The 25,185-nt window shown below is 55.2% G+C and overlaps 1 protein-coding gene and 1 non-coding gene across 13 annotated transcripts in view; both read right to left on the bottom strand.

Moving 5' to 3' along the window:
• Positions 1 to 25,185, bottom strand: part of NDRG4 (NDRG family member 4) — a 48,815-nt gene that overhangs the window by 6,756 nt on the left and 16,874 nt on the right. For 4 of the 12 annotated variants that reach the window (XM_032284081.1, XM_032284077.1, XM_032284078.1 and 1 more), the window contains 9 exons: positions 17,247 to 17,341; positions 10,322 to 10,366; positions 4,820 to 4,909; positions 1,990 to 2,095; positions 1,625 to 1,745; positions 1,478 to 1,540; positions 1,247 to 1,307; positions 256 to 342; positions 116 to 172 (listed from right to left, as the gene is read on the bottom strand). In XM_032284081.1, the coding sequence (XP_032139972.1) occupies positions 116 to 172; positions 256 to 342; positions 1,247 to 1,307; positions 1,478 to 1,540; positions 1,625 to 1,745; positions 1,990 to 2,095; positions 4,820 to 4,909; positions 10,322 to 10,366; positions 17,247 to 17,318 (702 nt within the window). In that variant the 5' untranslated portion in view covers positions 17,319 to 17,341. Of the gene's footprint in view, positions 1 to 115; positions 173 to 255; positions 343 to 1,246; positions 1,308 to 1,477; positions 1,541 to 1,624; positions 1,746 to 1,989; positions 2,096 to 4,819; positions 4,910 to 5,625; positions 5,844 to 10,321; positions 10,367 to 17,246; positions 17,342 to 25,185 lie in introns of those variants that run through there. The other 8 variants (XM_032284084.1, XM_032284086.1, XM_032284082.1 and 5 more) reach the window with 4 other exon arrangements.
• LOC116555895 lies at positions 8,272 to 8,375 on the bottom strand. Its single transcript, XR_004270735.1, has one exon. It is a non-coding gene; the product is annotated as a U6 spliceosomal RNA (small nuclear RNA).

Below are 25,185 nucleotides of genomic sequence, written 5' to 3'. Positions count from 1 at the left end.
GCCATCTGGAGTGAGCCAGGGCAGATGCCAAATACACCTGTCTGCCTCCTCTTGCTGGGCTGGGAGGGGCAAATCCCAGGGTGCCCCAAATCTGCAGAGGCCCCCACCCCCTCACCTGACTGAAGAGGTGAGAGAGCACCGTGTCAGGTAAAGTGCTGGTCAGGCCGGAGAGCTGCAGGGAGCAGGGCGCCAGCGTGAGTGCTGCCCCTCACCCCACCCTAGGTGCACCCACCCCACCCCCGGTCACACACCTACCTTGGTGGCAGCCCAGTCTATCCAGCCTTTGCCGTTGGGGTCGATGTTCACCAGCACCAGCCCCTCCACCAGGTCGGGGAAGATGAGCTGCATTAAGAGGGAAGACAGGGCTGGGCGGGGCCGGGACGGGTGCAGACAGCAGAAACGCTCTGTGAAGTCTTCAAGGTGCCACTGATCAGCAGCTGGGTCCGTGCATGCACACCCAGGTCCAGATGCCCCCGCCTATCCTCCTGCCACCCCAGCCCTTCACAGTTCCTGGATTTATTTAGAATCTCTATCACTGTTTCCAAATAAAACTTTCTGCTAAAAAAATTATTCATGTTGAAATACCATGGCAATTAGTGAAGGATGATCCTTATTTAGTGGCTAGAATAGTTAGTTGTACAGTTTGTTGCTATTGGAAATTCTGGCTTTGGATAATAGTTTACGCAAGTTACAGTTTGTAGCCTTTTGAGAAAAATATATGGAGAGAGGAGCCTGTTTTTTTTGTTTTGTTTTGTTTTTTTTTTTTGAGAGACAGTTTGCTCTTGTTGCCCAGGCTGGAGTGCAATGGCGCGATCTCGCCTTACTGCAACCTCTGCCTCCCAGGTTCAAGCAATTCTCCTGCCTCAGCCTCCAGAGTAGCTGGGGTTACAGGCATGTGCCACCACGCCCAGCTAATTTTGTATTTTTAGTAGAGACGAGGTTTCTCCATGTTGGTCAGGCTGGTCTTAAACTGCTGACCTCAGGGGATCCACCCGCGTTGGCCTCCCAAAGTGCTGGGATTACAGGCATGAGCCACCATGCCTGTCCCTAGGAACCTCTTTTTTTTTTTTAAGTTAATTTCCCTGGAGAAAAAGAGAAGAGGTTTCCTACATAAAGAGGAGGTGGAAGGAGGAGGAAGAAGAGCAGGGACAGTTCCTCGAGGCTAAAGGGTTCCCCCCACTGCCCACCACCAGGAGATCCCTGCCCTGCCTTGGTGTTTGGGGTAATGGGGCGTGGGGAGACTCACTGCAAATTTGGCCAGCACATAGGCTCCGGCGCCCACTCCGATGCCAATCACATACTTGAACCTGGTGCAGAGCAGGCTGGTTACTCTAGGGCTGGGGTGCCATTTCCCACACCTGTCATCCAGAGAAGGCCCTGCCCACAGCCTGGAGCCCTCAGCTGGAGCCAGGTGGCTCTGCCGTGGGGGTAGGACCCCGGGCCCTGGCACAGGGGCAGGGGCTGAGCGGGGACTCACCCAAAGTGCTGCACCACGCTGGGGAGCATGGCAGCCAGCTGCTCCATGGAGGGGAACTGGTACCTGCAGGCAGAGCAGGAGGTCAGGGCCCAGGTGTGGCCTGGGGTGCACAGCTGGGGACAGGCAGACGGGGCTCGGGGTACCTACCCCTGAGGAAACTGCGACGCCCCCACCTGCTGTCCAGGGGCATCCACGTGACACACCACAAAGTGCTTGGTGATCTCCTGCATGTCCTCGAAGTTGAAGAAGGTGTTGAAGCACAGCTTGTCTGCAAAGACACACCTCCACTGTGGCTGAGCAGAGGGGCTGGGGGACTGGAAGGGAGGCCGGGCCCCATGAGGGCAGGCAAGGCAGAGGCGTTAGCCTTGGGTCCATCGGGGAAATGGAGGCCCGGAGGGCGAAGGTGACAGAACTAGGTGTGAGTGGGAGGAAGGGCCCTGTGGGGAGGGTGGGAGCCTCACTGCTCTGGCTGATTGGACAGAGGAGGGCGATGGAGGCTGGGCTGCACTTACGGTTGAGGCCCACATCGTGGTAGGTGAGGATGGCTGGGCGGTTCCCCTTGGGGGAGCCCCGGATCACCACGTGTAGAAGGCCGTAGGGCGTCTCGATGTCATGTTCCTGGAGGGGAGAGACCGTGCTGGACATGCCAGGCAGCTCCCGCTCCTGGCTCCTCTGGGGAATGAGGTGGCGCCACCTGGGACCTGCGGTGGAGCATCTACGAGGGGCATCCTGTTCTCACCACCCCAAGAAGCCCCCAGAGAAAACTGACTGGATGGAACGCCCCTTCTCGGGGCTGTTCGGCACACAGACAATGTGAACCGGTCTGCGTGGGGAAGCTCTGGTCTTCTCTGCAAACCAGCCAGCAACGTTTGTGCCGCCACTGCCTGGCCCAGCCACTCCCTTGCAGCTCGGCCCTTGAGGGTCCAGGGAGGCTTTTTCTCCATTTTGCAGTAGCCTCCCCTGGACAGGTCTGCCTCCCCAGCCCAAGTCCCTCTCACACTCAGAACTCTCAGGTGCTTCCTGCTGCTGCAGGGCAATGGCCTCAGCGGTCCTGCCTGGAATCCTCAGTAAACACCTGGTGCCAGCCAAGCCTAGCCCCGACCCCCACTCCGCCCCCAGCCCCTACCCTAAGACTTTTACACATGTGGTTCCTTCCACCTTGAACGCCATTCCCTGAGCCCAGCATCCCCAGGGGCTCCCTTCAGACAAGCCCCGGTCAGACCCCAGTCCCCATCCCCTCTAGAGGCCTTCTGCAGAGCCTGCTGTGGGATCCTCTTGAGTTCACACCTTTGGTTTTGCTGCTCAAGATCATTACTTCCTCAGGAAGACCTGGCTCTACCCCTTACTTGTGACTCTGAGCATGTCATGTCACTTCTGCTGTACCTCAGCCTCTCCATCCAGAGCCACCTCACAGGGACTTTACGAGAATGAAACAAGTCGATGTCTGTAGAGCATTTAGCACTTGGAAAAGGCCCTCAAAAGGGGGCTGTTATGCTAAGGCACCCCTGAGCCTTGGGGGGGATACCCTCCTCACTGGTCTCCTGGCAAACTGGGCATTCTTAGCCACTCAGATGGGCAAACTTCAAGAGGCGCCATCTGAGCTGAATAAACAGATCCTCTCTGCCTCATGGGGAGTCCTGGGACCCACGTGGTGGCCCAGTGAGTTGGAGGTAGGGCTGGGTCAAGGACATGAAAGAAACATCAAGTAACTGAGCACCTACTGTGTGCCAGGCTTCCTGCATGTTTCCCAAGAGACAGGAAGCCTAGTGCCTGTTTTGCAGATCAGGACACTTTGGTTAAGAACAAATGTTAAGTTCCTGCTTTCAAATGGGAAAGAAGACACAGGGAGCAGGAGACAGCTGCTCAGGCACCAGCCTTAGTGGGTCTGGTCTCAGAGGACCACTGTCCAGGCCTGTGTCTCCAGTTCAGAGTGACAACTGGCACCAACCTGGTGGCCAAAGGCTCCATCCACCCTGGGGGCCACAGCTTGGCTTGGGGGCCCCTGTTTATTTCCCTGTTGGCCTCCAGGAGGGCCCAGGTAATGAGCCTTAGGGTGAGCCATGTGGCTGATTGCACCACCCAGGGGGTGAGGAGGCCACACCGGGGCTGAGGGGACAGACCACACAGCCCCTCCCATCCCAGGTCTGTCCTTCCTCGGAGGCATAAAATCCAGGGACACTTCCCAGTCCCTGACCGCTGGCCCACACTTCTCTCATTTACTCCCCACATGGACCCAGGCCATAGAGGAGGAAATTGAGGCTGGGAAAGGGGAATGACAGGCCCAAGGTCAACCCCTGAGTAGGGAGAGCAAGCCCTGCCAGGTGCCACTCTCGGGGCCAGGGTGGTGCACTGAGGCTGTATGTTCAGAGGAGATCAGTTTCCACCCGAGGGAGCTCCTGACCAGCCAGCCCCTTCACAGCCACCTGTGGGTTCTCTGGGCTCTGGAGGGTGGGGCTGCAAAACAGCTGCAATGCGCTTTCTGCTGCATAAAGGACAGTTATCCTCCTGGGATCAGAAGTCAAGCGCCCGGGGCAGTGCCTTCCAAACACAGACACGAAGCGTGGGGGCGTGAGGGGTGTCTGCCCTCCTCTGCTGAGCAGGCCCCGACTGTCTCCCCTCAGCCCTGGTCCCCATCCCCCCGAGGTGATGTGATCAGCCACAGGGCCGGCCCTACTAAGGCTCATCTCCCAGGATGGGAAGGGCTGGGCCTGGGCGTCGCCGGGCTGCCTGTCCTATGAAGCCCAGTGACCTTGGGTGAACCCTGCTGCCAACCTCCCTAGTGCCTCCTCTGACCCTCTGCAGGGAGCTCAGGACTCAGTTCAGCCTGATCCAAGCCGAGCAACCCCGTCCCGCTGTCCCTCGGAACGCTGCGCAAGGACAGCGCCCCGGGGGCCACAGCGCGGTGCCCTCTGAGGCCCCCAACCCTCAGGGCCTCGCATTCCCATTGGCTCCGGGTGACGTCAGAGCCGGCCCCGCCTCCAGGTGGGCGCAGGCGGGAAGCACTGCGGCAACCTGGGAGGGGGCTCTGGTGGCTCCTCTCGGCCTGTCCGTCTCCCCTCGCCTGTGACCTTGAGCACTGCAGGGAAGGGGGGCTCCGAGCCGGGCTTTGCGCCTGTGTGGGAGCTGGTGGTGTTGGTGCTGTGGTTCGGCCTGTCCGCCGCATCAATAATTCAGGGGACAGGGTCTGCAGGGGCGGGCAGGCGCTGACGTCGTCGCCTCTGTGCGTGCGGGGTGACCCCTGGTCTGTGGAACCGGCACAGCAGGCGTGTGGGGCCCGGGGGTGGGGGTGGGAGTAAGTCTGCCCCTGCCGCTCCCTCCTGAGGAAGAACGGTGCCAGGGTACCTGATGCCCCGGCGAGAAGAGGTGCCCTGGGCTCCAACTGGGGTCCCCTAGCCCTGCCAGCTTCACGGCTCCAGCGTTGCCTTCCCCCACCTACAAAATAAGGCACGCAGGCAACCCCTCCTTGCTCCTCCCCAGCAGGGACCCCCGCCTGAAGGCTGCCATTCTGGTGTGGCCCAGACCTCCTCGCCTCCGCCCGGCTGGCGCTGCACAGCCCTGGGAACTGGGAGGCGACTCCTCAGGAAGAGGCTGCCTGTCCTTCTCGTGGCACTGGCGCAGCCTTCCAAACAAGCTAGACGGCCGCCCACTCGGACGGCAGCCCCTGCACGCACAGACCCCGCACGCACACTGGGCGCACAGCCTCGGGGGCGCACCAAGGACACCCCCGCCCCCGGCCTGATGGCCCCAGGCACCACCCAGGCAGGCACCATCCAAGCGCACACCAGAGGGCACATGGTCAGTGGGACGTGCAGGCACTGGCGCACGGGTCCACAGGAGCAATGCAGCCAAGTCAGACCGTGCCTTCCCCGTTCCATTTCCTGCAGAGATGTCACCCACCCCCCATCCACAGGCTCCTCCCAGCCCCTGCCATGGGCTCTGACTAGCAGCTGCCCCCAACCGCTCCTGCAAACAGGGGCACCAGGGACCCTGCAGCCCTCTGACTGTGTCTCAATGATCCCAGGGTGAGGCGAATGAAGGCAGGGCTGCCACCAGATGTGGCCTGAGGGGGGGCGCTTGCTCCCTGCGGTGGGTCATAAGGATGCCCCATCCTCCCGGCCCACCTCGCGGCCCGCAGAGCCCTCACTCACCCCATCCCAGCACTCCGGCATCTTGCCGAGGGAGGGAACCCGCCTCGACGGGGAAGGACAAACAAAGGCCTGAGTCACTCGGGTCCAGAGGGAGGGGGCAGCTCGAGTGGGAGACGGTCGGCTCTGTGATGGGGCACAACTCCTGGGCCATTTATACCAGGATCCCAGCCCAGCCTAGCCGGCCCCTCCTCCCCGCAGGATTTCTGAGCAGCCACTCGCTTACCGGGAGCCGCGGCTCCCAGATTGGTTGCTGGGAGACAAGCCTGGCTCCAATTGGCTTCTGAGGTCCTCCTGGCCCCAGCCCTGCCACTGCTCCTCCCACCCCAGCCACACATCATCCTTGCTGGTCCCCAGCCCCTGCATCTGCCCCCAACACACAGGCGCAGCCAACAGCTGCACCTCACATGGGATCCTCAGAATACAGGACCCGAGGCCACACGCACACACCCACCCGTGTCAGGTGCACACAGGGGCCTCACGGACATGCACAGCTCACCAACGTGGGGCAGGGCACGGTGCACAGGCACCGCCCAGACAGGCAGAGACCTTGACCCACACCTTGGGGAATACGGAGGGCCTGGTAGAGCCCCAAGCCCAGCATCTTGGGGACCAGACCCCCAGGCCCAGCCTCTCCATCAGGAAGGCCCCATCGCTTAACCTTGAGGAGGCCTGGGGAGCTGCTGCTTTTTGGGGCAATCTGGATTATCACCCTGCTTCAAGGGGCTGCTCCTTCTCTACCCACCAAGGATTTTCTCCCCCTGGGGAGCTCCCACCTTGCCCACACAGAGGCAGGGGGCTTCCCCACAGTCCTGAAAGTAGAGTTTGGGGGCCAGGGGCCCTGGGCAGATGGCAGGGCCAGGGATATGGCCGGGCAAACACCAGCTCTGCCCTCCTCACCCTCATCCTGCTATCAGGGGCTTGAGGCCACTAGGGAGAGGAAGCGGGATAGGAGGCGGCTTGCCAACATTGACACACCCACCTCTTGTAGACCCACCCAGCCCTTATGCCTGCAGGCAACCAGTTTGGGGCTTGGCTTTCAGGTCTCTGGGGAGCAGGGCACTAGGGCCAGCTCAGGCTCTGTGCCCTGTCCTCCTGAGCAGCAAGGATCTGGAGCTCGCCCGAGGCCTGCAGGTGGAGTGAGCAGACGAGAAGGCAGGCCAAGCAGCATACAGGGAGAGAGGAAACAGGCGTGGGAGGGGAGCAGAGGAGGGGGCCCACGGCTGGGAGAGCAGGAGCCAGATAGAGAAGGGGGTGCTGCGTGCCCGTGCTCCCATTGTGCCATGTTGAAGGAACATGCCACTCACCCCCACCCACGCTGACAGCCCTGCACGCTGGCTGGCTAACACTGGAGGAGGTGGTCATCTCCTCATCTCTGGGTACCTGGTGACCTGGTCAACACCTGCTATATACACTATTCATGGCCAAGTCGTCTGCCTGGGGGTACCTACTCCATCTCTCACCTCTCACTCTGGAGGCCCAGGGCAGACCGACAGGCCCTGTGCTCCCTAGTGTAGCAGAGAAGTGGAATGGGGAGTCCCCCTAGCCCCTCACCCCCTGGCCATGCTCCCCATTCTTGCAGCCACTGTGGCATAGGAAGAGGCTTGGAAAACTGAGGCCCAGCTCTGCCCTCTGCTCTGCCCACAAAGCCTTCCCATGCCCCCAAGGCCTCACCAAATCCTATCCCCACTCCAACTTCTGACTCCTGAGTGACCTCTCTTCACCTCCGGATCTAGGTGACAAGCTAAACTGCGACACTGCCCATTCCAAGCCACAGCCTCCATGACTGCTCAGCTCCCCACCTACGAACCCACAGATCTGGGTTTACGTCCCTCCTGGCCCCCTACCAGCTGGGTGACCTGGGGCAAGATTTTTTTAAAACTCTCTGTGCCTCAGGGCTTCTAAGTGTAAAGCAGGGACTGTGCCTTTCTCACCAAGTTGCTGTGAGAATCAGAAAAAAACTGCATAAATCATTCCCGATCTGACCCCAACCTTGCCCAGGTCCTGGCAGGGGAGAAATGGGGCAGTCTGTGTGCCTCTCCAAACTGTTGGCCCCTTTTCTGGTGGTTGTAGTTATAGTGGCCAGAAAAGGTAGGCTCAGGTCTTGCCAGCCAAACCCTGGTGCCACTCATTGCTTTGCCACTTCTTTGCTGTGTGACCTTGGGCAAGTCAGTCAACCTTTCTGAGCCTCCATATGTAAATGGGAGAAACAGCAGTGCCTACTGCACAGGCATTTGCAAGGATAATACACATAATCCTTATAGATTTGTGAAAAGGGATGAGGAAACTGAGGCACGGGGAGATCGGGCAGTTTCCTCACTTGGCTGGTCCACAGCGGTGGTTACTAGCAGCTCAGCACCCTGGGTGGGCCTGCGGTCTCAGAATCAAGAGTGGCGAGCACTTATGTTCAAATGTTCCCATGTGCCAGGCTTTCTTCAAGCCTTTTATGCCCATTATCTCACTTTATCCCCCCCCTTTTTTTTTTTGAGGCAGGGTCTTGCTGTTGCCCAGGTGCAGTCTCTGCTCACTGCAGCCTCCACCTCCCAGGTTCAAGCCATTTTCCTGCATCAGCCTCCCAAGTAGCTGGGATTACAGGCATAAGTCACCATGCCAAGCCTTTATCCTCTTTTTAGAAAATATTTTTTTATTTTAAGCATGGAAGGCGTCACAAATCTGTGGGTCATTCTTGTGCGGAGGTCATACTCATCTTCTCTGTATCTTCCAATTTTGGTCTGTGCTGCTGGGGCAAGCACTCATTTTATCCTCTTAATGCTCTCTTTACAATGAGGCAAGTAAGGCACAGAGAGGTCTGGTAACATGCCCAATGTCACACAGCTAGTGGGCACGGAGCCAGGAACCACACTCAGGCAGTTTGGCACCGACTCCATGCTCTGGTGGCCACTTGTCACGGTCAGCCGAGTATCCGTGTGAGGGGCCCATGGGCACCATCGCCTTAGACACACTCGGGATGTCCGTTCTGCCTGTCTCCATGAAAATGGGGTGGCCGAGTGGAGTGACTTGGGCTTGAGGTCACGTGCGTGGAAGGGGCGGGGCCAGGACCTAGGTCTGTCTGGCTCATATTAGTCCCTCTGCCATGCTGTCTCCCCCACTGGCTGTCCCCACTAAGGCAGGGGACAGTGACAACACCTGCCATGGTGAGCAAGGGGTAAAATCCCTGCCAGGCCTTGGTCCAGATAACAGCCATCCATTCTTGTGGCCGCTTTTCTAAAACAAAAAACAAAAGAAACGCTGCCTCCGTGTGGCGTGACAAGAGTGGACAGGAAGGTGACTTTGAATACAACCTGCCTTTTACCAAGTAGAGGATTCTGGGAACCGGGGTCCCACACAGTCTGGGCCCCCAACTCCAGGGCTGCAGCTCAGAGGGCTCAGTGGGCAGAGGCAGCTTCACAGCAGCAGCTGGGTACCCAGAGGCGTGGCGGGGTCTCCTCCACGACTAGGATTCCCCTCTGCCCATTCCCCACGTCTTGGGCCTGTGTGCTGGGGCTGGCATCAGCACTGTCAGCATTGGCCTCCCACACCATGGGACCAGTGTGTTGAGGCACTGGCTGGCTGCAATGGGATTTTACTTGGCCAACCCCTTCCTCCAGGGCCCGTTTGCCTGCATAGGCCATCCTCATCTGTAGCATGGGGGTCAAGGAAAATCCCCTGGTGATCCCGCTCTGATCTCCGTCCGTCAGCCTGGGCCGGCTCCCGGCTACTTCCTTCCCATCCCTTTTCCTGGGCTCTCACTCATTCCCCACTGCCAGAACCCCAGCCTCTCCTCCCAGCTCCAGAGCCCTTTGTGCTTGGAGATAGCACTCCCGGGGGATCTGAGCACACCTACACTGGCTGCCCTGAAGCCTCCCCTCTTGTCCTTGGAGTGGCGCGTGACCGAGGGACAGGGACGAGCACACAGGCCCAGATTCTCACACTGAACCTCACATTGCTCCCGCTGGGGGGAGGAGCCGATGGGCAGCCCCGCCTCTGTGTCACCCTGCGTCCAGACCACGCGGCTGGTGCTGTCACGGGGCTTGGAGGCTGACCCAAAACCAGGTCAGGTCCAGGCAAGGACAGTGGCCTGGGGGCTGGTTCCACCTTGCCAGGAGGAAGGGTCTAAACTGGTTTGGCATGCGGGGATGGCCAGTGGGGCCTCAGAACCCAGCTGGGCTCCCTCGTGTCTGCTGTCAGACATTTTCCGAGACCCAGAAATCAGTGGTCACTATGGGACTCAGAGGGGAGAAATGACTGGCCGAGTAAGCAATATCATCACTCGGAGGAATAAAAACAAAGGGCGCTTTCAGTTTTCACGGAGAACCTGGCATCCACTAAAGAGGACAGGGTTGTCCTGGCAACAGCTGTCATGGAAACGGGAGCTATTTTAAAGTCAACCTGCCTTTCATTGGAGGAAAATGCTGATTCAGATGACAACATCCATCACTCCCTTGTCCATCCTCACTCCCCCCAGAGACACCCTCTCTTCCCTGCTGCTCACAGAAGGGTCAGTTCATCTCCAGTCTCAGCATCTCTCTGTTAGGCAGGGGGCAGGCAGGGCCGCTGTGAGCCCTGGGGGTGGTCCTGGCGACTGCTACAGGCTGGGGGCACACAGAGGGCTGTGACCCTCCTCTGGGACCTGGCCAGATGAGGCCAGGGGCCGGCCAGCTGTCAGTCCCACATCTCGGGGGTCTGAGCCTTGACCTACCTTCCAGTCTGTGTCTGCAGCCAAGAGGAAGGCGTCAGAGCTCTCCTAGGGAAAGGCAAACAGAGGGGGTGGCAAGTTAGTCTCTGGCTGGTCTGGGGGGCCCATAGGGCCTTAGCAGACTCAGTTTCTGTTCCCCTAGCCTGTCTTTTTCTTAAGAGTCAGAGTCTCACTCTATCACCCAGGCTGGAGTGCAGTGGCGCAATCACAGCTCACTGCATCCTCCAACTCCTGGGTTCAAATGATCCTCTTGCCTTGGCCTCCGAAAGTGGTGGAATTACAGGCATGAAACACCGAGCCCAGCCCACCACTCTGTCTTAATGTTAATGAAAGTGACCAAGGGCTCGCCAAAGTGCCAGGTACTGGCTGCCAAGTGCTTGGTAGAGGAGCCTATGAACCTATTCATCAAGGATATGAGGCTTTCCATCTCACAGGTCATGAGGGTGCGGCTTGAGAGGCTGAGTCACAGGGCTAGGAAGTGCTGGAATCTCCCACTGCAAATCCTTGCTGTTGGTCACTTTGCCCTCCTGCTCCCACAGATGTTTTCCATGGTCTGACCATCAGGGCATAAGGGTGGAGGAAAGGGGGGGCGTGACTGTCATGCCTGCTGTAGGGATGGGGAAGCTGAGGCCCACCCAGCGAGGAGGAAAGAGGGGCCTTTTCCAACCCGCACAAAGGTACGGTGGTGGCTGCTCCCATGTCTCCAGGCCTGGCTGCTCGGCACCTCAGCTCACTAGGGCTCACTTCACAGTAAACCATGTGAGTCTGGCTAGTGCCCGTTCTGCCCACCGGACTGCAGGCGCCACGAAGGCGGGACCACGTCTGGCTGTGCTCTCAGTATGAAGCTGGCACGGAAGGGGCTCCCCAGACACCCACAGATCTGGATAAACAATCAGGCTTCACCAATGAGGGGTGAGGCTCAAAATGCGCCCACAGGTTACGAGGCTGCACAGATGGCCAGGGGAGGAGCGGGGGCTGGAACCCCGTGGCTGAGTTGCCAGGCTCTCCCAGAGGCAGAGGGGCCCGCAGACACTCTGCGGGGGCCTGGCTCTAGCTGCGCGACTCACCCCCTTTGGGTCCCCGTCTCTCCATCTGTACAAGGCACCCGGCCAGCTCAGACTCGGGCCACTTTCGGGCCTGGGGAAGGAAACTGATCAGGGACCAGCACACATCCAGGTAAAGTAGAACTGACAGGTCCTGCCTTGCCTTCCCCTGTGTATGCCTAGAGACCTCTCTGCCTGCCCCTCTCTGCCGGGCTGTGAACTCCCGGGCAGTCACTCAGCCTCTGAACCTCAGTGTTGTGAGGATTAGAGAAGCTCTGTGTTGCCCACTGTTCTGCCCTGTGTATCCCAGCACTCCTGAGGAATAAATATGTGGATTGGCCAGGCACGGTGGCTCATGCCTGTAATCCCAGCACTTTGGGAGGCCAAGGTGGTCAGATCACCTGAGGTCAGGAGTTTGAGACCAGCGTGGCCAACATGGTAAAACCCCGTACCCCGTCTCTATTAAAAATACAAAAATTAGCTGGCCGTGGTGGCAGGTGCCTGTAATCCCTGCTGCTCGGGAGACTGAGGCAGGAGAATCACTTGAACCCAGGAGGCAGAGGTTGCAGTGAGCCAAGACTGCACCACTGCACTCCAGCTTGGGTGACAGAGCAAGACTCAAAAAAAAAAAAAAAAAAAAAACACACAGATGACCGAGACAGTCACATGAGAAACAGGATGCCACAGCAGATGAGGGAAGCAGTCAGCTAGGAAAGTACAAGGAGGAAAATGACCTCAAATCACAGGAGTGGGGACCAGTATTTCTGCCGTTTTTCCCAAAACAGAAAGAGTTCAGCCACCTGCATTCCAGCAGGCCAGGTGGTGCAGAAAATCAGAGGGCACTGGGGGTTCCCCACGTCCGAAGAGGAAAGCCAGGCTTTGGGCTGCCTGCAACTGTCACACAGAGAATGGCCGCACCCGCCCAGGCGTCTTCTGCAGATTTGTTCAAGGCCTGTGGGGGCTTCTGCCAGGAGGAGGGGGAGGAAAGGAGGGAAGGGATGGGGCTGGAGGCGGAGGACAAGGGCCTGGTACTAATGCTGATGATGGATGGACCCTCTCACTCAAAGACCTTGCACAAGGGGCCTGAGGAGAAGACAGGGGAGATTTTTATTCTCGGGACCTTAAGAAGGTGATTATTTCAGAGAAGGAAGGAGGAGGCAGTTTTGTTACAAGCAAAATCTAACAAAAATGAAGGCTGGGTGTGGTCACTCACACCTGTAATCCCAGCAGTTTGGGAGGCCAAGGCAAGAGGATCACTTGAGCCCAGGAGGTCCAGGCTGCAATGAGCTAAGATTGTGGCACTGCACTCCAGCCTGGGTGACAGAGTGAGTCTCTCTCTCTCTCTCTTTCACACACATACACACACACCCACACCCACATACACACACCGGGACAGATAATGGCAGGGTGTGCTGTATGCTCTCTGGGTCTGGGGGCCTCAGGAGATGAAGGGTGTGGGAGGGGAAGGACCCAAAAGCCAAGAAAATCAGGGAGAAGAGAAGCCAATGCAGAGGCCCTGAAGTCCCATGGGAACTGGGTGAGCACTCAAAGGAGAGCAAGTGGCAGGGCGGGCCCAGCTGAGGGAGGCAGAAAGGCCCAGGAGTGGCGTGTGGGAGGCGGGATGGGGACACAGGCACAGAGGGACCCAGTAGCAGTTCTTCCACAGACAAGCCAGGCACTGGAATCTCCAAAGGCAAGCCAGGCTCCAGTGGCGGGTGGGCAGGATGTGAGTAAATGTGTGGAAATACTCACTTCCCACTGGACTGAAAGAATTTGCACCTGGAAAACTGAAGAACATTTAAAAAGTGAAAAGGATGCCCAGTGAAGTGGCTCACGATTGTAAGTGGCTACTTGGGAGGCTGAGGTGGGAGAACTGCCTGAGGCCAGGAGTTCAAGACCAGTCTGGGCAATACAGCAAGATCCCCCATTTCTACAAAATAGAAGTTAGCCAGGCATGGTGATGAAAGCCTGTAGTCCCAGCTACTCAGGAGGCTGAAGTAGGAGGATCGCTTGAACCCAGAGGGCAGAGGCTGCTGTGGTCACACCACTGCACTCTAGCCTGGGTGCCAGATCCAGACTTGTCTCTAAACAAAAATAAAAAATAAAAAGTGAAAAGAATGGGGCTGGGGGCGATGGCTCACGCCTGTAATCCCTGCACTTTGGGAGGCCGAGGTGGGTGGATCACCTGAGGTCAGGAGTTTGAGACCAGCCTGACCAACATGGAGAAACCCCGTCTCTACTAAAATTAGAAAATTAGCCAGGCATGTTAGCACATGCCTGTAATCCCAGCTACTTAGGAGGCTGAGGCAGGAGAATCACTTGAACCTGGGAGGCAGAGGTTGCGGTGAGCCAAGATCGCACCACTGCACTCCAGCCTGGGCAACAAGGGCAAAACTCTGTGTCAAAAAAAAAAAAAAGTGACAAGAATGGATGCTTTCAGCACTGCAGCTGGAAAAGAAGAATCTGTCTGTGAGAGTCACAGCCTCAGAGAGTCAGACTAGCTCTTGAGGGCAGAGAGCTGGGTAGGACTGCATGGGGGGCGCCACGCTGCAGCATCCAGCAGGTGTGGAGTGGGGCTTTTTTTTTTTTTTCTGAGACAGAGTCTTACTCTGTCACCCAGGCTAGTGTGCAAGGGCATGATCTCGGCTCACTGCAACCTCTGTCTCCCGGGTTCAAGCAATTCACCTGCCTCAGCCTCCTGAGTAGCTGGGATTACAGATGCATGCCACCACATCTGGCTAATTTTGTATTTTTAGTAGAGACAGGGTTTCACCATGTTGGCCAGGCTGGTCTTGAACTCCTGACCTCAAGTGATCCGCCCACCTCAGCCTCCAAAAGTGCTGGGATTGCAGGCGTGAGTTACTGTCTCCCACGCTGGAGTGCAGTGGTGCGATCTCGGCTCACTGCAAGTGATAAGTTCCCAGGTTCAAGCGATTCTCCTGCCTCAGCCTCCCAAACATCTGGGATTACAGGTGCACACCATCATGCCCAGCTAATTTTTGTAATTTTAGTAGAGATGGGGTTTCCCCATGTTGGCCAGGCTGGTCTTGAATTCCGGATCTCAGGTGACCCACTCATCTTGTCCTCCCAAAATGCTGGGATTACAGGCATGAGCAAACATGCCCAGCAGAGATAGGGCTTTTAAGGTACCTTTGGAAAAAAGCAGATGTGCCCAGGCTCAAAGCACAGGGCCCATGCTGACTAGTGACTAGTGAAGGAGGAAAGAAGCCTCCCCAGGAACTGAGACGGAGGCCCTCATGCAGGGGTGAGGATGGCATGGTGGCAGACTCACTCTGGTCCTGGTGACAGATGGAGAGAGAGAGACACCACCTGCAGTAGGGCCAGGCTGCCTAGTGGGCATGAGCAGGCAGGAGTGTGCCCACTGAGTCAGGGAGGGAGGGGCTGTGAGGGCTGGGCCAGGCTAGGCAGAGAAGGGTACCCAGTTGAGGTGGGCAGTGGAAGAGACAGGCATGGAAGTTATCACCCCGTACCAGCAGGCAGCACCTCCGTGCGGCTGTCCTGCAACCCACACACTTCAGCACTTGGGATGGGATGCAGGGGTCCCCGAGGGCCACCATCTGCCCTATCAAAACCTCACAGGAGGGCTCTATTTTCATGCCTCAAAAGACAGACTGGTAGGCAGACACAGTGGCTCAGGCCGCTAATCGCAGCACTGAGGAAGGCTGAGGTGGGAGGGTCACTTGCACCCAGATGTTCAAGACCAGCCTGGGCAACAGAGGAAGATTCATTTCTACAAAATGAAAAAATTGGCCAGGCGTGGTGGCACATGCCTGTGATCCCAGCTACTTGGGAGGCTGAGGCAGGAGGATCACTTGAGCCCAGGAAGCTGAGGCTGTAGTGGGCCATGATGGCACTCCAGCACTCCAGCCTGGGTGACACAGTGAGACCCTGTTTCAGAAGAAAAAGAAAAGAAAAAAAAGAAGAAAAATAAAAGAAAGAAAGAAAGACACAGGCAAGAGTGGGGAGGAGGGACTTTTTAGAAAGTTCTGAATCACCATCTGTGGCTTCCACTTAGCCCACGTTTTTACTGAGAGCCCAGTGTATGCTGTGTGGGGTACTGGGGAGACCTGGGGTGCAAAACAGAACAGATCTCTGCCCTGGGAACCTGTGGAGCAGGGCAGCCAGGCTAAGTGACAGAGCCAGGGCCAGATGTGTTGGGGTTTCAATACTAGACCCAGGGGTTAGAGAGGGCCTCTCTGAGGAGGGAGCATTTGAGCAGAGGCCTGAATAAAACAAGGAGTGGAGCCAGCCCCGTGAATTTCTGGGCTAGTATACCCTAGGTAGATACGCTGGGAATCTGATGGGCACGTTCAAGGAGGTTAGAGAGAAGTCAGCAGGGCACAGGCGTGGGAGACAGGCTGGGGAGCTGGTGCGGATCGCATCCTGGGTCCCATCTCTGACTGAGATGTCTCATTAAGCAGATAAGAGACATGGCTTATTTTTAATTTAATTTATGTTTTGAGACAGAGTCTTGCTCTGTTGCCTAGGCTGGAGTGCAGTGGTGCAATCTTGGGGTTGAACTTCCTGGCTTCAAGTGATTCTCCCATCTCAGCCTCCCAAGTAGCTGGGATTACAGGTGCTCACCATCACGCCTGGCTCATTTTTGTATTTTTAGTAGAGGCGGGCTTTCACCATGTTGACCAGGCTGGTCTTGAACTTCTGATCTGCCCGCTTCAGCCTTCCAAAGTGCTGGCCTTACAGGTGTGAGCCACCATGCCCGGCCCATGGTTTATTTTAAAAGGGTACAGAGCAAAGGCAGAAGCAAAAAGACCAGGCTCCTGCAAGCATCCCAGGGCGGCAGCTGATGGAGGCTTAGACCAGGGAGCAACTAAACTTAGAATAAAGGGTTTGAAAAACATGCAGTCACCAACCCACCCCGATGTCTGCCCTCGGGTATGTCGGGTCTTATCAGTTCACTCAAGGTTCGGTCTGTAAGATACCCTGTACCCTTCTTGGGGGCAGGACTGCAACCTCATGTGGTTGGACCCCTGGAGCCCTGGATGGCTGCGCAGTTCCAGTCCTGGCTGCTCAGTGGCTCCTGGGTTCCCCTCCTTGTGATGGGAGGCTGGGGAGGCAGGATAGGGCAGAGAACAAGCCCTGCAGATTTGAGGGGCTGGGCTCCTGACCTCCCCTTCTGTAAAAGGAGGGGGGCCCGGGCAACATAACTTGCAGGGACCCCAGCCCTGATGCCTCAGAATCCAGCAAGCAGGGAACCACACTTTTTGCAAAGTGGTTTGTGTCACAGTCACTAGTATGATGACTCTGGGAGGGAGGGAAAGGGAAGGTGGACAGGGTATGGTCACAAAAAAAAAGGGTGGCATGAAAGTCACTCTGGCCTCTAACGCCTTGTCCCCTGATGGGGGGGGTCTTTGGGACAAAATCATAACCTGTGACGCGTCCGTCCCACTGCCGGGGGTGTGGCAGTGTTAGGTAGACCTGCCTGGGTGCCGCAGAGGCTTGGGAGGCAGATAAGGAGCGCACAGATGGGGAGCACCGTGCCCTGCTGGGGCCAGCACTGCTCAGTGCTCCTGCGCTGTCCAGAAACGGGTTGATACTGCCTCATTCCCCACTAGCTGTGTGACCTTGGCCAACTGGGTACACCTCTCTGCGCCTTGGTTTTCTCTCATTAAAGGGGGATAAGTCTCCTGCAGCACCTCCAGCCCCAAAGATGGCTGAAGCCACCTTAAGGCTGGCTGGGTCTCGGTGGCACTCAGGCCGCCCAGAACTGTCCCCAGGCAGGCACAAGGCTTCTCGGAGTGGCTGGCCCTGGGGAGGGTCGCCTGCAGGGAAGGCGCGCGGTCTCCCTCTTGGCCACAAGGTGGCGCGCTCGGCCCCAGGACCTCAAAGGCGCGACTCTGACTCACCAGCTCGGTGGCGTCCTGGCCCCGCAGCAGCGGCTTCTCCTCGGGGAATCGCAGCTCCTGCAGTCCAGCCATGGTCACGTCGTGGAGCAGGAGGCCTAGGGAGGGAGGGCGGGGTTGAGGCCTGCTGCAGCGGGGACGCCCGGGCGGAGAAGGACAGCGCAATCCAGGGCTGGGGCGGGAGCACGGGAACTAAACGCACTGTCCCTCTTGTCTGTCCCCAAGCGCAGCCCACCCGGGCCCCCAGGCCTTCGTCTGCAAGACTGGCCTGTCTGGCTCGGGGGATGCCATTACAGTATTTGGTCTTCTTTTTTTTTTTTGAGACGGAGTCTCGCTCTGTCGCCCAGGCTGGAGTGCAGTGGCGTGATCTCAGCTCACTGCAACCTCTGCCTCCCAAGTAGCTGGGATTATAGACCAGCGCCACCACCTCACTAATTTTTGTATTTTTAGTAGTGCCCGGGTTTCACCATATTGGTCAGGCTGATCTCGAACTCCTGACCTCAAGTGATCCACCCACTTCGGCCTCCCCACATGCTGAAATTTCAGATGTGAGCCTGTGCCCAGCCTAGTATTTGCTCTTAAAACATGTGGCCAGGTGGGGTGGCTCACGCCTGTAATCCCAGCACTTTGGGAGGCTGAGGCCGGCAGATCACGAGGTCAGGAAATTGAGACCAGCCTGGCCAACATGGTGAAACCCCATCTCTTCTAAAAATATAAAAATTAGCTGGGCGTGGTGGCATGTGCCTGTAATCCCAGTTACTTGGGAGGCTGAGGCAAGAGAATCTCCTGAACCAGGGAGTCAGAGGTTGCAGTGAGCCGAGATTGCACCACTGCACTCCAGTCTGGAGACAGAGTGAGACTCCAGCTCAAAAAAAAAGTTAAAACATGTTCCCAAATAAAAGAGAAAAGCAACATGATGATTCCTAAAACAATTACAAGCAAAATTCTGCCTTTGAGAAGCAGAAGACAAGCCTGTGTTAAGATGGGCCAGGGAAGGTTGGGATTAGAGGCCCTGGTGGTGTGGCAGGCCAAGTGTGATGTTGAAAGAGTGGGTGCAGGTCTCAGTTCAGGCCTCCAGCAGGGAAGGGGTGACACACAGGGGCTGTTCTGCTGCTAGAGGGTGCACCTGGGCCCTAATTGCTGGGAAACCTCAGGGGCTTCTGAACCTCAGAGGAAGAATGGGTCATACATGCAGGGGTGGGTGGGGGTGTGTGTGTGTGTATGAGTGAGTGGTGGGGGGAGGAAGACAGAGGGTCTCAGAACCCTGCAATTCCTATAGGACCGGTGTGTGTGTGTGTGTGTGTGTGTGTGTGTGTGTGTGTGTGTGTGTGAGTGAGTGGTGGGGGGAGGAAGACAGAGGGTCTCAGAACCCTGTTCCTATAGGACCGGCACCACCATCCTTCAATTTCAGGATGGCAGAGGTCAGAATGCACCAAGACAAAAACCAGCCAAGGACATGATCTGGAAATTCATAAAAGAATTAAAATTGGCCAGTACGTACATGGAAAACTATTTAAGCTAACTAGCAGTCAGATATTTAAATTAAGATTTATATTTATTTATTTATTCATTCTTGCCAGGCACAGTGGCTCACAACTGTAATCCTAGCATTTTGGGAGGCTGAGGCTGGAGGAGCGCTTGAGCCCAGGAGTTCAAGACCAACCTGGACAACATAACATGACCCCATCTCTACGAAAAAAAATAAAGTAGCCGGGTGTGGTGGTAAGAGCCTGTGGTCCCAGCTACTCAGGAGGCTGAGACGGGAGAATCACTTGAAACCAAGGGTTTGAAGCTACAGGGAGCTATGATTACACCACTGCACTCCAGCCTGAGTGACAGAGCAAGCCCTGTCTCAAATGAATGAATGGATGGATGGATGAATGGATGAATGAAGCCCTTTCTTTTTTTTTTGCTGATGGCATTGGCAAAGCTTACACAGCTAGCAAAGGTGCACTGAAACAGACACCTTCTTACATGGCTTGTGAGTATATAAATGGACATATCTTTCTGGAGGGCAGTTTTGCAAATGAATTAAAATTATTCAAAAGGTTCATACTCTCAGACTCAGCAATCCTTTCCCATGAAAAAACTTCCTAAGGAAACCAGAGAGGGCAACAAATGATTTGTCTGTAAGAATTCTTACCACAGAGCCATTTAAATATTATTAAAAATATTGGGAAAAAATGTCCATCAATAGGGTACAAGATAAACAAACTGTGGTCAATAATAAAAGATTATTTAATATAATGGGAAAATTCCTGTTACAATGAATAGAAAAGCAGTTACAAAATAAATAGACAATATTATCCCATGTATGAAAACTACAAATAGTCTATTAAAAAAAGCCTAGAAAGCTGTACATTGGCCAAGCATGGTGGCGCATGCCTGTAATCCTTTTGGGAGGCTGAGGTGGGCAGATCACTTGAGGTCAGGAGTTTGAGACCAGCCTGGACAACATGGCGAAACCCTGTCTCTACTAAAATTACAAAAATTATCTGGGCATGGTGGTGTGCGCCTACATAGTCTCAGCCACTGGGAGGCTGAGGCAGGAGAATCACTTGAACCCAGGGGGCAGAGATAGCAGTGAGCCCAGATCGTGCCACTGCACTCCAGCCTGGGCAACAGAGTGAGACTTTGTCTCCAAAAAAAAAAAAAAAAGAAATTAAAAAAAAAAAAAAAAGAAAACAGTACATCAAAAAGTTAACAGGCATTGGCTAGGCACAGTGACTTACACCTGTAATCCCCGTGCTGTGGGAGGTGGAAGCAGGAGCATTGCTTGAGGCCAAGAGTTTGAGACTCGCCTGGGCAACATAGCAAGACCTCATCTTTACAAAAAATTAAAATTTCCCAGGCGTGGTTGCACATGGCTGTGACCCTAGCTACTAGGGAGGATGAAGCAAGAGGATTGCTTGAGCCCAGGAAGTTGAGGCTGCAGTGGGCTATGACTGCACCACCGTGCTCCAGCCTGAGCAACAGATCTATATCCTGTCTCAAAAAAAAAAAGTTATCAGGTGTTATTCCTGGGTGGAGGACTAAAAACTGGGTCTATGATCTGAAATCAGGAAAGAAGCCTTTTAAAAAAAAACCATTTGGTTGAAGATCAGTAACAACTCCTTATTCTTGCAAAGCATTTCACAGATCACAAATCTCATTTATTTATTTAGAGACAGAGCCTCACTCTGTTCCCCAGGCTGGAGTGCAGTAGCATGATCTCGGCTTACTACAAGCTCTGCCTTTTGGGTTCAAGAGATTCTTGTGCCTCGGCCACCCAAGTAGCTGGGACCACAGGCATGAGCCACCACACCTGGCTAATTTTTATAGTTTTACTAGAGACAGGATTTTGCCATGCTGGCCAAGCTGGTTTGGAACTCCTGACCTCAAGTGATTCTCCTGCATTACCTCCCAAAGTGCTGGGATTATAGCATAAGCCACAAAGCTATTTTATTTCACCCCAATGGGAAGTGAGATGAGGAAACCAAGGCTAAAGGAGGTTTGATCACTTGCCCAGATGGGGCCAAGACTAGACTCCTAATCCAGTGCTCAGGGCTCATTCTATAACACCATGGCCAGCTGACGTGGAAGGACAGAAGGACAGATTCCTTTCTCCCTCCTCTACTGCCTCCCTCCCTTCCTCCCTTCTTTCCTTCCTTTCTCTCCTCCCTCTCTCCCTTTCCAATGCTATTTCTAGGTTTTTTTTCTTGCCTGCCTAATATTTCTAGCCTTTCTTAAGGGTAAAGCCCCAGACTTCCCCTTCTGCCCTGAAGGACTGACAATCTCCACCAACTGGTTGGTCAGAGGGCACCCCTGCCCTTTTGCTTCTCCCTGGGCAGGCCCAGTGATTGAAGGCGAACCACGGGTACAGGGTCTCAGGTGGAAGCCATGTCTGTGACAGGGCTCCTGTCGTGAGACCAGGGGGCAGCTCTGAACCCTCCCTCGGTTTCCTTCCGTCCCATCAGCAGCAAGAAGCATCAGCCCTCCAGAGTGCAACACAGATGGTACCTCGTGATGTGTAGGGGTCCCTGCTGGAGTCTGCTTTGGGGTTTGCAGGTGCTAGGGCTGGACTAAAGGCTGCTGACCGCCCAGGCCCCACAGAAGCCTAAGTGAGGGCTGCGGGCCCTCACCTCCTGGAAGAGTTGTTGTCTTCTGCACCGGGGGCCAGGCAGGGCAGCTCCCGTCCGCCCAGGCCTAGGTCTCTGCACACGTGCCATGCTGGAGTCCCGGCTCCCAGTGGTTTCCGAGGAAACCAGCTAACACAATGCAGATGGGCTGTATTTTTAGAAAGGCATCCTCACGGCTCTCCCGCTCCCATTTCCATCCTTTCTGATGAGTGCACGCTCACCCATCCATCCAGGGTGGGGGTTGGGAGAGCTGAAAGAAGGGTCCCCTCCTTGGAAAACTCTTCCACATCAGGACATTTTAGCCACCTGCCTTCCTGCATACCCATCTCAATTAAACCCCTCGGTAGCCCTGGGTGTCCCTGTGCCCCCTCCCCCAGCCTGTTATGAAACCACCCTGGACACCATCCTCCCCAAGGACCATGCTATTAAAAGGGCTGAGAGTGGGCAGTGCAGGGACAGATGGCCTGTGACGGAGGTGGTGGCGGGGAAGGGGGCAGAGAGAGACCTCATCATCCAGAGAACTGGGAATGTCTCAGCCCATGAAAAACAAGACAGTCCAGGACTTCACTGGAGTTGTGGGGCTCCAGGACAGAGGCCAGAGCTGACACTCCCACAGCAGGGCGGCAGAGAAGTTTCTTCTAAAGAAAGTTATGATTTTTTTTAAAGTAGCTATGTGATAAGTTCTAAGAAAATGAGATTCCTACTAATGAAGTCTGGTTAAGGTCTCCAAGGAGTTAGGCAGCACAGAGGTGGGGGACGCCAGAGTCTATGAAGTTGTCAGCAGTGGTGCTTTCCACTCTGCCACGCTTTTCCCCTTCTTGATTTCTTAGTCCCTAAAGGGCCAGGAGCCGCCCTGCCCAGCCCTTGATGCAGCTCTCCCAGGAGACACATGTGCAGGGACCTGCTGGGCAGACAGAAGCTGTAAACACGGAGTGGGTCTGGGATAAATCCCAATGCTCCTACTTCTCAGCGGTAAGGCCTGGAGCCACTGAACCCAGGCTGGCACTTCTCCTGTAACATTCAATGGCTGGCTTTATTTGGGGCAAATCACTCAAAGCCTCACTCATTTGCAATATGAGAGCATGTTGCCCACCTCAGAGAAGTTTGAGGTACAAGAGAAACAATACATATATAAATAACCTTTTTTGTTTGTTTTTTTGAGACGGAGTCTTACTCTGTCACCCAGGTTGGAGGGCAGTGGTGCATTCTCGGCTCACTGCAGCCTCTGCCTCCCGAGTTCAAGTGATTCTCCTGCCTCATCCTCCCAAGTAGTTGGGATTACAGGCACCTGCCACCACGCTTGGCTAATTTTTTTGTATTTTTAGTAGAGACAAGGTTTTGCCATGTTGGCCAGGTTAGTCTTGAACTCCTGACCTTAGGTGATCCGCCTGCCACAGCCTCCCAAAGTGTAAAACTGACCTTTTTTGTTTGTTTAGAGACAAGGCTTGCTCTAAACAACCGCTGGCTCTGCTCTAAGCAAAGTCCAGGCTGGAGTGCAGTGGCACAATCATGGCTCACAGCAGCCTCTAACTCCTGGGCTCAAGTGATCCTCCCACCTCAGCCTCCCAAGTAGCTGGGACCACAGGTGTGGGCCACCAGAGCCCCACTATTTTTTTTTCATCTTTTGTAGAGATGGGGTCTGGTCTCAAACTCCTGGGCTCAAGCAATCCTCCTACCTCAGCTTCCCAAACCACTCGTATTACAGGCGTGAGCCACCATGCCCAGCCTAAAATGCCTTTTAAATGAAAGATTTTTGTACATATCTGAATAGAACAAAAATCACATAGGTGATCAGGGTCTTCCTTGTCTTTCCTTGCCTGTTTAAGACAACTTTGGAGTTTTGTATTTTTCCTCTTATTCCTGTGAGAGGACAGATTCACACCTGCATGCAGAGAGGCTAAGCTGATGTACAGAGGGGAGGGGTGGTGCAGGGGATGAGGGAGAGGAAATAGCCCCTTTGGTCGGGGACAGACATGTGAGAAGGTCCTCAAGGGCAAAAGAGCACGGGGAGTGTGGAAACAGTCTCCTTCGCTGTGTTAGTGTAGGCAGATTCCTTAAAAGGAATTGCATTTCAGTTTAATTACTTCTGGTTGCTGATTTGTGTTATTTTCTCCTTTCCTTTTCTTTTTTTTTTTTTTTTTTTAAGGCAAACAGGATTAAGAGATTCTACTCGTGAAAATAAAGAAAGAAAAGAATTAAAAAGAAAATTGAAAAAAGAAACAGAAAAGAAAAAATAAGTAAAGGCAAACAGGAGCACTTGGCTCCCACCATGCAGCCGGCAGGCCCTCCCGCTATGCCTCTGTAACTGTTATTCTATACTAAGATGCTGGCCAGGTGAACCTTCTGATTTATTGGGGTTAAAAATAGAAGGCATGACTGTGGTCATTCCTGGAACTATCCCATAAATGCTTAAATTGATCAGCAGTAGTTACACATCCTACAGAAAGAAGCAATTGCTGAATTGGGAGAACAAGTTCAGTAGTGGTAGGAGATGGTGGGGGTGGGGGTTTGAAAACACTTTGTGGGGCCAGGCGCAGTGACTCACGCCTGTAACCCCAGAACTTTGGAGGGCAAAGTCGGGTGGATCATGTGAAGCCAGGAGTTCGAGACCAGACTGGCCAACATGGCGAAACCCCATCTCTACTAAAAATTCAAAAATTGGCCGAGCATGATGGCAGGTGCTACTCAGGAGGCTAAGGCATGAAAATTACTTGAGCCCAGAGGGTGGAAGTTGCAGTGAGCTGAGACTGCATCACCACACTGCACTCCAGCCTGGGAGACAGGGCAGGACTCTGTCTAAAAAAAAAAAAGGAAAAAAAAAAAAAGAAAATACATTGGAGAATCTGGGTGGACTCCGTGACTAGGGGTCCTACATTCAATGCCCAGGGCCCACAGGTGAGAAGGGTCATGCAATGTGGGGACAGTGCTGCACATGAAGGACCACTCCACACAACAAATCCCCACAGCCGCCCATTGAGAAACAGTAGAATTGAAGGAGAAGACAGCAAGTCAAAAATGGAGTGAAGTTAGAGGACTCAGGAGAAGCCAGAGGAACCAGACCTGTGGGACAGGGAGAGACCAAACAAGAAAAGAGGCAGAACTGTGGAATGGCTCGTGTTCCTTCAGCCCCAAGGGTGAAGGGGACCCACGGGTCAGGGTCAAGTTCCCATCCACGCTGCCTTGACCATGCGGCACTCCTGAGAGTCACAAGGTCTCATTATTATGAGAAATGCCACAGTCAAATGAAATGAGCCATAACCAAGCCTGGCCAACTCCACCCTGGGGGAGAGGCCCGTGCCATGAAAAAGGAATGAAGTGGCCCAGTGGGAGCCGTGACTCACGTCCAGGCCTGTGCGCCAGGCACCGTGGCCTGCTGTTTCCCTGCTGCTTGCATCAGAGTCTGTGCTCAGTGACACACGGCCACTGCCCCACACCAGTGCCTGGTTGGAAAAGCAGCCCCAAAAATCTGGGGCCCCAGACATTGGGGAATCACCCTCCAACTGGACAATATAGGGGGTCTGGAACTGTCCAGGGTGCTGGACCCTCTTATTCCTCTCCCTATCCTATCCTGATCTCAGGTCTGGGACAGCACTGAGGGTGGGGCAGGGATGGGGCCTCCATCTTCCCTCAGCATTCCCGATTCACAGAGGAGAAAAAAGAGGCACAGGAAGGAGCGACTGGTGCAAGTCCTCCTGTGTCTGACCCAGGAGGAGGCCTCAGAATACATGCTCCCACCCACCTACATTTGTTCTGCCTCCCTGGATGCGTGGTGGGACGGAGGATGCAGAGGACATTACTTTCTCCAGCCCAGGCTCCATTTCCCC

Source organism: Sapajus apella, unplaced genomic scaffold, assembly GCF_009761245.1.
Source record: "Sapajus apella isolate SASKATOON/1434 unplaced genomic scaffold, GSC_monkey_1.0 scaffold15, whole genome shotgun sequence".
In the NCBI taxonomy this organism is placed as follows: Eukaryota; Metazoa; Chordata; class Mammalia; order Primates; family Cebidae; genus Sapajus; species Sapajus apella.
The sequence above is the reverse complement of the archived record's forward strand: the minus strand, read 5'-3'. Positions and strand labels throughout refer to the sequence as shown.